General features: G+C 39.4%; 1 protein-coding gene across 4 annotated transcripts in view; it reads left to right on the top strand.

Annotated features, from left to right (window-relative positions):
* PRKN (parkin RBR E3 ubiquitin protein ligase) overlaps positions 1–12,478 on the top strand; it is a 1,390,885-nt gene that overhangs the window by 684,569 nt on the left and 693,838 nt on the right. For all 4 annotated transcript variants that reach the window (XM_034963207.3, XM_034963209.3, XM_055114294.2 and 1 more), the window contains one exon: positions 899–982. In XM_034963207.3, the coding sequence (XP_034819098.1) occupies positions 899–982 (84 nt within the window). The remainder of the gene's footprint in view (positions 1–898; positions 983–12,478) is intronic.

Below are 12,478 nucleotides of genomic sequence, written 5' to 3'. Positions count from 1 at the left end.
ATTCTCCTACCTTGGCCTCCTGAGTAGCTGTGATTACAGGCGTGTGCCACCACACCCAGCTAATTTTTGTATTTTTAGTACAGACAGGGTTTCGCCATGTTAGTCAGACTGGTCTTGAACTCCTGACCTCAGGTGATTCGCCCCCTTCAACCTCCCAAAGTGCTGGGATTATAGGAATGAGCCACCGTGCACAGCCCGATTTCTTAAAATTTAGTCAAAAAGTTATGAACTAGTTGAATGCTTGTGATGCTTTTTACTGGTTTGCTTTCCAAGAGGAATGCAATAATTGACACTGATATTTCATTTTAAATGATCTTCTCTAATTTAAAAGAAGTGTTGCTTTTATTGAATTTTTATTTCTTTGATGCCTGGGGAAGCTTGCTGAGCACCCCCTCGATGCCAGGCCCTCCTCTAGGTGCTGGGATGCCTCAGGGAACAGAGTAGACCAAGTTGGCTTTTGTGTAGCTGTGATCACTAGGGACAGACAGCCCTTGCTCTGTGCTGGGCCACTGCATGGTGGGGTGGGGTGGGGACGGTAGTAATAATTATTATGAAGCAAAGGAAGCCTGAAAGGGCAGACACAGAAGTGGAGCAAAGTCAGGGATGGCCTTTCTAGTAAGGTGCATTTAACCTCAGCCCTAGGGGGAGGCTATAAGTGGAAAATGAACAGATTTGGAGCAAAATGTCAAATATAGTCTTTGTATGTTGATGAATATAGTTTTGACCTAGCACATCCCTTGAAAGGGTCACGGGGACCCCCAGAGTCTGCAGACCACACTTTGAAAATCATTGGACTACACACTAATTTCACTATTATTTTATAATATAAGTGGAAACATGTCTTAAGGAGTACATTTCTATTATAACTCATGTAAGCATATATTGTTTTTTCCCAAAGGGTCCATCTTGCTGGGATGATGTTTTAATTCCAAACCGGATGAGTGGTGAATGCCAATCCCCACACTGCCCTGGGACTAGTGCAGTAAGTACCTGGTCACATTCATTCCTCTTATTGCAAGAAAATGATGACATCTTCACTGTTTGCTAGGAAATTAGAGACAAAATGTCAACTGACTGTTCTTCCATCTAATAATGTTTGCCAAAAGTGTTATGATATTTAAATAGGTTAATTACATTCACCAAAATTCCAACCTGTGCCCCTGCCTTTCAGGGTCACTTTCCTAGTGACTTAATCATTTGGGGGGACCATGTGGAAATGTGCCAATTTAAACTCATTGCAAAGTTATATCCATAGAAGGAAAAGGAGAGGTGAGAAAAGGAGAGCCAGTGCAGAGCCTCCAAAAGAAAAATTACAGAAGCATGAGATTCACCTTCTCTCCTGCTCCAGTGATATTTTATATTTATATTCCCCATCATTCAAAATTGATTTTTTTTTCTGCTTTATCTACTTCTACCTTTCTTTAGTAATTTTCTGACATAGTGGACTATTACAAAATATAGTATGGGTGGCCGGCAATGTAATTGAATTACCATCCTCTGTTCTTTGTAATCCTTTCTCTCTTTGCACGTATATGCCATATGTTTCATAGACCGCAGATATTTCCTGAAAGAACCTCTAAGCTCTGAATTTATTTTTAAGTTAATTTTGTTATTATGGTCATGCTTCACATGTATATTGTTGTATTTTTTTAACCTCAAAACTCGCTGGCTCCGTCGTAATCTAACTGTATACATTTCCCGAGTTGTAAGTACTGTTATGCTGCCAGCACAAATGTCAGCGTTAGTTCCCAAACTGTCAGAGCCAGCTGGCAGTTAATACCTTCTCTCAGGAACAGAGTCTGTCAACAGCAACAGGTACAGCGTTTGAGCGAGAATCATGAGAGGAGCTTTCTCTTGCCAATCTGCTGGCTGATCAGAAGGATACCAGGATGGCAGTGGGCAACAATAAACAGTCACTCTCCACCAGCCTAGGGCTAGGGGCTACAAACAGATTTTTATTCATCCAAATCCTGAAGAAAGATAATGACTTGTATGTCACTTACAGATTTTTGAGGTATCACACAGTCTTGCCAGTTTCCTACCAGGATGAAATTAGAGTGCGTATTTCATAGGGCAGAATTCTTAAGTGTAATTACATATGTTTACATGTATACAAATGTAATATGTATATATTATAGCATACATAATATGTAGATATAATTGCATCTAATAATATAATTATATATACATCTATGTTTCCATATATACATATGTGTTATACATATATACATACGTAGAATCTTGCCCCTATAAACTTGTAAGTACAAACCGATGGGTTTATGCTTACAAGTTTTTAGGGTGAACATTCTATGTATGTATATGGTATACATATATACAACATTATGTGTATAATGTTAGAGTTATATCTATAACTCAAACCTGAGTTTGGGGCCAATAGTCACTCTTCCTGTGCGGCACAGAAAGTCCTGGGTCTAGAATGTTGTTTAATGTAGTCAGTCATGAGTTGTAGTCCTGGGTACTGGGCTGAGAGTAGCCCAAATCCTCTAGGAGCCCTGTACTTTCAAAGGAGTCCTGAAATAATTTTCTCAGTGTTTCAAGGAACATAAATTAACAATCAGAAAAATCACAACATATATGTGGAAACAAGCCATGGTGAATAAGAGTGAGCAGAATTCAAAACAGTAAAGAACATAGAAATTGAAATCATCAAGGATAGAGTATAAGGATGCTTAATATGTTTTAAAAATAAAAGATTAAAAAAACAAAACAAAACGATTGGAAATATCCAGTCAAATTAAACAAGCACACACACACCTGAAATTCTAGAATTATATATAAATTATAATAATTGACACAAAGTTTACTAAATGGGCTGAACAGCAGATAAGACATAGGTAAAAAGAGAAAATAGAACTTAGATCTGAAATTTGACCTGAAAAAAATTATCCTAAATGCAGCCAGAACATAATAGATTTAAAATATAAAAGAGAACTTAAAAAACATGGAGGATAGAGTTTGATAACACAGTCATTCCTGTCTACGGCCATACCACCCTGAACGTGCCCGATCTCATCTAATGACAGTCATTCCTGGTATCTTTGGGGGATTTGTTCTAGGGCAACTTCTGCCCACTTTGGATACCACAGTCCACAAATAAGGGGACTCATAGGCTGTTTGAAGCCATCACAGCTGTCACATAGAGACTTTAAAATCCATGGGACAAGGAAGCCTTGCCCAGAAGCTTCCAGCTGACACCCCTTGGGTCCCCTTGTCCAGATTAGGCCAGTTCTGTGCACAGGACAGTCTGGATTTGCTCCAGGATAGTGTGGGTGACACTAGAGGCTGCGTTCTTTGATCATGTGGGGGCGGCAGCTGCCCCACCAGGATGGAGAGGAAGGAAGGCTTCTTCCCATCAGCCCTGGGGGTGACAACTCACCCTGGGTTCCAGGGAAGGTCAGAAAGTACATCATCGCCCCCGAAGGCCTCACAACTCTGTGGCCCTTGTGGCCACCCCATGGCCCTTGGCATGGGTGCTCTGGACATGGGGTTGCATCATGACCGAAGCCTTTCTCACAAAGGCCACGCTCCTGCTCGCCTCTCAGGCAGGAACACATTGTTCCTGAACGAGGATGCGGAGGTGCGTGCACAGCAGCCCTAAGACCATCTCTGATGTGCACTCCCGAGGGTGTACCTGCGGCGGAAAGTCCCCCACGCTGGCTTTGCTCATGAGGCCCGTTAGCCTGTGAAGTTCCGGGTGACAAATGAAGCTTCTTCACACATTGCACTCACCAGGCATCTCTCCAGTGTCAGCATTCGGGATGCTTAAGGCCTGAGCGTGGCTGAAGAATCTCGCATAGACGGCCTCTCCTGGGTGTGAATTCTCCGTGCTGAGTGAGTGGGAACTTTCTCAGCCTGGCTTCCCCAACAAATCCCTTCTGCGGTGTGGACTTTGGAATTCTGAAGGAGGCGACAGCTTTGGCTCCAGGTTTCCTCATCTTCCCTGCACTGAAAAGACCTTTCTTTGCATAGAAGATCCTGGTGCCAAATGAGGGGGGAATTTCGGATGCTTTCTTGTCATTGCAGCACTTGTAGGACGTGTGTGGTTCCTCACACTCCTAACACATATGGGACTTGCCTCGTGAATTTTCTGGCAGTAAATAATGGCTGCTGCTTCTCCAGGCCTTTCCGAACACCATGTGTTTATAGGTTCAGAGCTGGGCCTCCCTGTCTTGGCTGGATTCAAGTCCTTGCTGTTCAGTACCCTGGCTTCTCATCAACTCCAGCTGTGGGGCCACGGTGGTTGGGGGGAGGTGGGAGTGGCCTCAAGTCCCAGCGAGGGCTCGAGTTCAAAGGTCTTCAGTGCTCCGCATGGACCATGCTCCTCTGGGCCTGGTAGGAAGCTCCTTCTCCAGGAGAGACAGCCAGCCATGTCCTCAAAGGTCATGGTCCCTGTGCCAAGGTCATTATCTTCCCCACCCTTATTGGAACCTCAGGCTTGGGACCTCCTGGGAAGCAATTCCTGGACCAGTCACTTGGTCAGTCTAGTCATTGTCAACATTAAACCCTCAAAGTTAGAGGTGAACCTACATTGTCTAGTATAACCATTCAAGGGATAGAACTGAAATACAAAATGCCAAATTGAGAGATGAAAAAAAAAAGAGAGGGGGTGAAATATAGGAAAATGGGACAACTTAAGTAGTGCACACAAAAATGGCACAAGTAAAACCTCATGTAACAGAAATGAAAAGAAATGGAAATGCACTAACTGAAATGTAAAAGACAATGACTCTTAGACTGGGTTAAAGGAACAGAATCTGGCTTTATGCAGGTTGCAAAAGACATATCTAAAACATGTGAGCAGAAAAACATCGAAAGTAAAAGAATGGAAAGTAATAATCCAGGCAAGTATTAACTCAAGAATGCTGTTGATACCATTTTAATTACACATAAAATAGATTTTCAGGAGAGGGTGGAAACATTACTAAAAAAGGAGACATGCGAGGTTTTGAGGAAAAATATGTTCAGCATCCCAGGAAAAGGAGACTTTTGAGGTTTTGAGGATTAGAAAGGTTTAGTAACGCAGGAAGATAAAGCAGTTTAAAATGGTATGATCTTAGTAACACGGATTCAAAATGTACTAAGGAAACATCGTCAGAATTAACAAAATATGTGGATAAATTTAACACCATGGTGGGAGAGAGAGTAACACAGCTCTCTGTGGAGTTGAGGGCTCCTGCAGTACAAGCTTAGGAAGGATGCACCCGATTCATACCACCAGTGAGCCCACGACATCAGGAGAGAGTCACTCGGCAACTGGAGGATAACAACTGGTCGTGTTTTAGGACATTAAGAAATTTAACTATCAATAGCAAAAATATAACTCTAAAAATCTGTTACACGTGGACATTCAAATCACTGAGTCAATGTTAAGATCTAAATGGAAATAAGGGAACAAACAACAATGAAAGGGTACCACATAGCAGATATTTGGAGTGTAGCTAAATTTGTATTTAAACAGGGAATTAAGGATCATAAATACCCAAAGATATTCTTATCAAGGTAGGAAAAGGAAGCATCATATCCAACTATATTTTTTCTTCTGTATTTAATAAACACCAACTAAATGCCTGTTAAGTGAAGGGACTGAAGGTTTGAGCACTAACCATGACAATAGCTAGCCCAAGTTAAGTGTTCAGTGTGAGCTCAACTCTTTCACTCTCTCTTAAAACCATTTTTCTGGATTGCATTTTCACAATGCAGCTAAATATAAACTCTGACTCCTGTATTTTCTAAAGTCAAGGTTTTGACAGTATTTTGGACCCTATATATAATTTATTTTATATATTTTAAGTTTATTAAAAATTTGAATTTCTATCACTTAGACAATATATCCATGTACTTAGAACTTAAAATAGCAGTGTTCCTAATATATTCTTAATTAATTAATATTTATACCCTTAAAGATAATCTTAGTAGATAGTTTTAAATAGCAGTAAAGTTTACCCTTGGTTTTTAAGAGTACAAATACAAACTTGACCCTAACTCTCCTTTAGACAGAGAAACCTGAACCTAATTCAGCTTTATGCTAATCGCTGTTATTTTAGGAGGGAGCATACTATTAGTTCTTACCTTTTTATAAAAAGAATTCCAGTCAGCTCAAAGGATATATGCTTGAGATTAAAAAGGGGATGAAATCAATTAGGATTTTCTCCATTAGTGAAATTAACTCAACTTTGGATATGGCATAAGACTTTAGTTATTCTGTGTCAATCTTCATTTTATAATTTACCTATGATACCTTAAACCAAGCTTGTTCAACCCACGGCACCGTATGCAGCCCAGGATAGCTTTGAATGTGGCCCAACACAAATTTGTAAACTCTCTTATGAGATTTTTTTTTTTTTTTAGTTCATCAGCTATTTTTAGTGCTAGTGTATTATATGTGTGGCCCAAGACAATTATTCTTCTTCCTATGTGGCCCAGGGAAGCCAAAAGATTGGACACACTGGCCTTAAAAACTTAAAACAATAATTTGTGTTTGTATGTGTACTGGGGGATGTGTGTTTCTCTTACTTGGGCACACATAGGCTAAGGAAAACCTTGAAGTCCTAGTGCCTGAGCATTATTTCTGAGTTCCGAATCCTAACTCGTAACACTGAGGTCCACTGTCATCCAACGCTCCCCTCCGAGACCTGTGGCTTCAGCGGTGCTTTTCTGGTAATGAGGTGCCCCTTAGCCAACTGCAAGAACCTTGCCTGTTCCCTCACACCTGACAGTCACACAGTAGGGTTTAGGATGGGGGTATTTACTCAAATAAAAAAGAAAGAAAATTTAAGTGATCTCTTTAAAGTAATAAATGACCAAGGTCATTTTAAAGAAATTCTTATTGAGGGGTGTTGATTTCCTATTACACAAGCTATAATATTTTTTATATATCATCTATTTTTGAGAGGCAGAATTTACCTGAAGTGTTATGTAAAATAACATTTTCTTTTTTAGATTATTTGATTTTGACTGGAGTTCAACTCTTATACATCAAACATTTTTTTTCTTATCAGAACAAGTAGCGTAACACCTCTTACAATAACTCCAAGATTTATTTCAAATGAAATTAGATACTTATAACTATCCCCTGAACTATAATAAATAATGTAACTATTAAACTCAGTATAATAAATAGAGTGTTTTCATCTTACTCAACATGCAATCTATTTTTCACACTTTCCCCCTCTTAGGCTCAGTGTATGCCAACTGGAGCGTTAGTTTAAATGAAAGTTAATATTCATGGTCTGCACCTCTGATTTCATGTTGTTGAGAGATGTTGACTGAAGCAAAATTAATAGCAAATAAGTCTCCTAATACTGAGCAATTGTGATTTATGTCAGAAGTCATTTCCGTATTGTATGTCCAAAAAGTTTCTTAATAATGTTTTAGTTTGATCAAATTACTATCCTCCAAGGAATCTGTATTTCTTTTGTCTGTTTTTATTGTTGTTTTAGACTTCATTAGAATCACAGAAAATGAGACTCAGAATTTCTCAGGATGGTTTCATGTGTGAACTGTATGTTTTGGGTTTTTTTTTTTTCTGGTATCTAATAACAATAAAAGGTTGGTTTGCTTTTGTTTTTAAGAAATGCTCTTGGATTGAAAAGTGTCCCTGAGATAGTCACAAATGACGGTCTTCATTTGCACAGCCTGAGAGCTGGGCTCCATACTCTCGTGTTGCCCATGCTCGTCTGCACTGTACAATAACTATCGGCACAAGCATCTCCAAATATATATTTAAGCAATTCCAGCCTTTGTGGCTTTGAGGGGTCCCACTGTGGTCAAAGAGCAGCTGGACACTTAAATGTAGAGAGTGGAAAATGAAAACAGAGGTAAAGGACAAATGGACTCATTCACTCCCCTTTTCCTTCTGCCCTGGTGTTTGGCTGAAGAGAAATGCTCTGCCTGCCCTTACGTTGGTCCCCACAGTCATATTTTCTTAATTCTAAACAAAATTGAATTGTGAAAACTTTGAAGTCATACTCAGATTATGATTGAATGGTGTCTAAGCGTGACAAAGTGTTCTCTGTTGTCTGACATGCAATTTGGGGTGACAAACTAGAAAGTTTTCTTAGAACATTTTTCAAAAACCCAATCCAGCATTCAGACTCAAGGATAGCTTATTTCTAAACCAAGTTTTGAGTACTTGATAACAAAAAATTTCTTGTTTTTTTTTTTTTTTGAATTGTTAAGGTTAAAATTAGAAGATAGATTTTTTTTTACAGAATTAGCTTAAATTTTTGCAAATTTGAATCAAAATTTCGTTTATATATGAAAACACATTAGTTTCCCATGAAAAAAAGTGTCAATGATGGTATGAACCCTAAACTTAATTTAATTCTCCTTTTTCTGTGAGATAACCATGACATAACTTCTTTTTCATCAGGGCTCTTTTATAACTTGGTGGAAAATTGAATTAACAGCCATCTTCTTCATGGTAGTGTTAAAGATTCCTTGTAAACTGCTACATGAAAAAATAATCTCCAGAGAAAGAAAACCAGGTGCCAGAACCAGTGCGGCTGTAGCAGAGAATCTGCACATGTGAAATAATAGTGTCCACACTGCTATCACAGAACATGACCTTGGTTTAGTCTATGACGCCATCTTTCCAGCAATATGCAGCTTCCAAAATACATACTTCTTGCTTCCCTGTTCCAGGAAACTACTAGTCAAGGTGAATGTCAGCTGTTTTTTTACACTTGATGATCTGTGACTCTCTGTTCTATAGTTTGTATCGCACTTTATATGCAGTAGAACAAAATCATGCATATTACTACAACATATTCAAATATGAGGAATTTTATACCGGTTTATAAACCCCAGAGGCTTCAAAAGTCTTACTTCGTTTTTTGCCTTTCCATAGAATGATTCAAAAGCCAAACGTGTCAGTCCGAGGCTGTATTGATGGTTGCATTGCAGGTTTAGACAAAGGCCCTGAAAACAAAGAAACAACAAAGCACTTTATCACAATTACTCAGAAAGAGGTGTGCTTCTAGACCACTAGGTTTTAGATTAGGAGAGAGTACATATCGATCTACTGGAAAAGATAGCAATAGATACAAAAAAGATAATTTCAAATAGATTTATAAATGAGATTCTGAGAACTAGAGCAAAGAAAGATGAAATACCGCTGTAAGCATTCCCAAATGTTTCAATCGAGATGGTAGATTAGACCCAAATGGAAATATCAAGGATTAGAGATGGGAGGTCACTCTGAGATAGCCTCAGTGCAGATACACAGGAGCCTAATGGAGTGAGAAGAATAGAAGGAAGATGTGAGAGTAATGGGCCAAGAGATTGAGGCCTGCTTCTCGGCCGGGAAACAGCCCTCCTAGTCCTTCCAGCAGGTGATTGATGGCTCCCGGGGACCCGCACTTCATCATGCCTTGATGGCGGTCATTAAGGAGCTATCATCTCTCTTACTCAGGTCAAGCTAGCTCTCAAAAAGTTATCAAGAGCCACAGTAAAATTTAGTTTTTAAGATATATGTGGCAAAAATCCCTTAAAGCCAGTTTACCAAACTTGAGATTTAGAATGGAAATTATAAGCATATGGAGAATCAAATAACAACTGAGACGATGTCACGTAGTGTTGACCCACATGTGGTGAAACACTCCCTTCCACTAATGTTTCTTGGAGAAAGGAACATAGTTTGGGATCTTCGGATCATCTGAGCTTCCTCAAGTAGGCAGTCATCATTCCCCTTAATACTCAGGGTTTGGGAAAATAACTTCAGTGGTGATCATCTTACGCAAGTATTATTTACAAGGTACAGAGAAAATGTTTATGTTTCAAGAGTGGAAAAGCAAAAGATCGTTTTTAAAATTTGCATCTTTCCATTGAAAGAAATGTAGATAACTTTTATAACACATTGATTTGTTGTGCTAGTCACTATGCAGAAAACAAAGACTGACTTTCAGGATGTAGGAATCTAGCCGAGTAGAGAAGACTTCACAGAAATGGCTGCAATTCAGATTCCGCAGAGCAAGTAAAAAGCTTACCAAGCATCTCTTCTGTGCCAAGCACTAAGATAGAAAAACGAGTATTGAATTCACTGCTTTCATAGTTTGGGAAAAATTGGGGATGGAGTGAGACATGTAGGCAAACGATGATTTTTATGCCATGACCTAAATGCTAATAAGGTTGGTTGTGAAGGACCATGCAAGGACTTCCCTCTGTGAATAGGGCAGAGGAAATAACACAAGTTAGTATATCATGAGTGACGTGAAACACGCATAGAAAGTGCTTATGGAGTTCAGAAAACACAAAGGTGATCAAAGAGGACTTCATGGAGGAGGTGAGGCCCAAGGGAAGGGTGGTGGGATTTTCACAGGTGGTGATGTTGGCATGGTTGGGAACATTTTGTGAGGTACAGGAAATGACAGGAATAAAGGAATAGAAAATTAAGGTTCATGCATTCTGTAATCCTACTGGCCACTCGCTCTGTGCCAGACTGCCCACTCAGCTCCAGTGTATAAAATCAACATTCCCTGCTTTGATGGAGCTCTATCCAGTCCTCATGACTTTGAGCTTATCAAGAAGGAAGATGAGATAGAAAAGCAGAGGATGTTAAGAGGACATGAAACAGGGCGGCTGCCTGGAATCTACCCTGGGAAATTAGACGTTGAGCTGAAATGCAGAGGCTGAGCTAGACTTGATGACTAGGGGTTGAGGACCTGCCTAGCAGGGAGGAGCTCCTGCAGGAGCCCCGTGGCAGCAGGGAACTGCTCTGGGAAGCACCTGGGAGGTGGTGATGGCTGAGAAACAGGAGGTGGTGCATTACTTCCTTTTCCTTTGTTCATTCCTGTAGAAGTTCATTAGCGTAATAAACGCAATCTCAGCATGTTGAAGTTTAGGTGTTTCGAAGGCTGAGACAGCAGTTGCGAAGTCTGTAGTATGGTTGTGGTGGAGTGATGGCATAAGGAACAAAAAGAGTAAAAGAGAATCTTGAAGGGAACAAAAACAAAAGATTATTTTGTACAATTTTTTCTGCCTTCCTTGAATCCCTGGCAAAGTGTGAATAAAGGTAAATTAGAATTGGCATTTTTGTCTTCCCTAAAACTCAGAACACAACATACAAATGAGATGTTCGTTTAGAACTGGGTAGAAGTGCCACTCTTTTCTTGTGTTTATTGGGTTATTAAGATCAGCCATCTGGTGGTCTTCTGTCTTGACTGTTCGTGTTTCTCCAGTGTGTTCCTCAGTGGGAATCTGCTTAGTGGTTGACTGAAATTCTATCTTTATCAGCAACTCTGTTATCTATAATCACTGGAAATGGATGATCCAGTATGAAGATTTTCCTGCCTTTCTCTTCCTGCTGCTTCCTTCTTGTCAATCTTCCTAGAAAACTGAGGACCCTTTTCTGTTGCCGTTACCTTTTCAAAATATTAGAGGGGAGACAAAATGGGTTACTATGTAAAGTGAACTTTGAGACTATCTGAGACTTCATCCTTTCCAAAGGACAATTGAGTCAATAGCAACTACATGCTGGACAGTTTGAGAAACTGGATTGAGAGTTTGGGATTCTGTCTGTAACTCCTTCTCCTTCTATGTCCATGCCCATTGGCCTCTGTAACAATCTCCATTTGTCCATTTGTGAAGCAAGACTGCACATCGGTGAATTTTGAAATTTCACTGATCATTTATGCAGACACAGGATTCAATGAAGCTTCCTTGGCTTTCAAAACTGAAGGATGTTTTGTTGGGTTTATCTAACTGTGTATATATGGAGATTTTTCTTATTCAAAAACCTTATTCAAAAACATCTATATTTTTCTGGATCCCAGCATTGTCATTTTTTCCTCAGGGTTATTGATATGGTTTGGCTATATCCCCACCCAAATCTCAGCTTGAATTGTGTCTCCCAAAATTCCCATGTGTTGCTGGAGGGACCCAGAGGGAGGTCATTGAATCATGTTGGCTGGTCTTTCCCATGCTATTCTCATGACAGTGAATAAGTCTCACGAGATCTAATGGGTTTATCAGGGGTTTCTGCTTTTGCTTCTTCCTCATTTTTCTCTTGCCACTGCCATGTAAGAAGTGCTTTTCACCTCCCGCCATGATTATGAGGCCTCTCCAGTCATGTGGAACTGTAAGTCCAATGAAGCCTCTTTTTCTTCCTGTTTTTGGGTATGTCTTTTTCAGCAGCATGCAAATGGACTAATGTAGTTATCTAACTTACTAATATCTTACCTGCCTTATAAAAATGAACTATTTTAACAATCAAAGAACCATTTCTCCATGTGCTTCTACCATTTTATTAAAACTTATACTGATGTTCACAAGAATTATAAGTGCCATTAAGTAATTTTATATTAAGCAATTAAAACTCATATTACCTAGCACAATGTACAATATATGAAGACACTTTAGAGAATCAATTCTAATTTGGTATTTAATAGTGAGTAGTATTAATTATTATAAGGCCTGCATTTAAATATGGATATTTTATTGATAGAACAATGAAAATATT

This window comes from Pan paniscus, chromosome 5 (genome assembly GCF_029289425.2).
Source record: "Pan paniscus chromosome 5, NHGRI_mPanPan1-v2.0_pri, whole genome shotgun sequence".
NCBI lineage: Eukaryota > Metazoa > Chordata > Mammalia > Primates > Hominidae > Pan > Pan paniscus.
The sequence above is the reverse complement of the archived record's forward strand: the minus strand, read 5'-3'. Positions and strand labels throughout refer to the sequence as shown.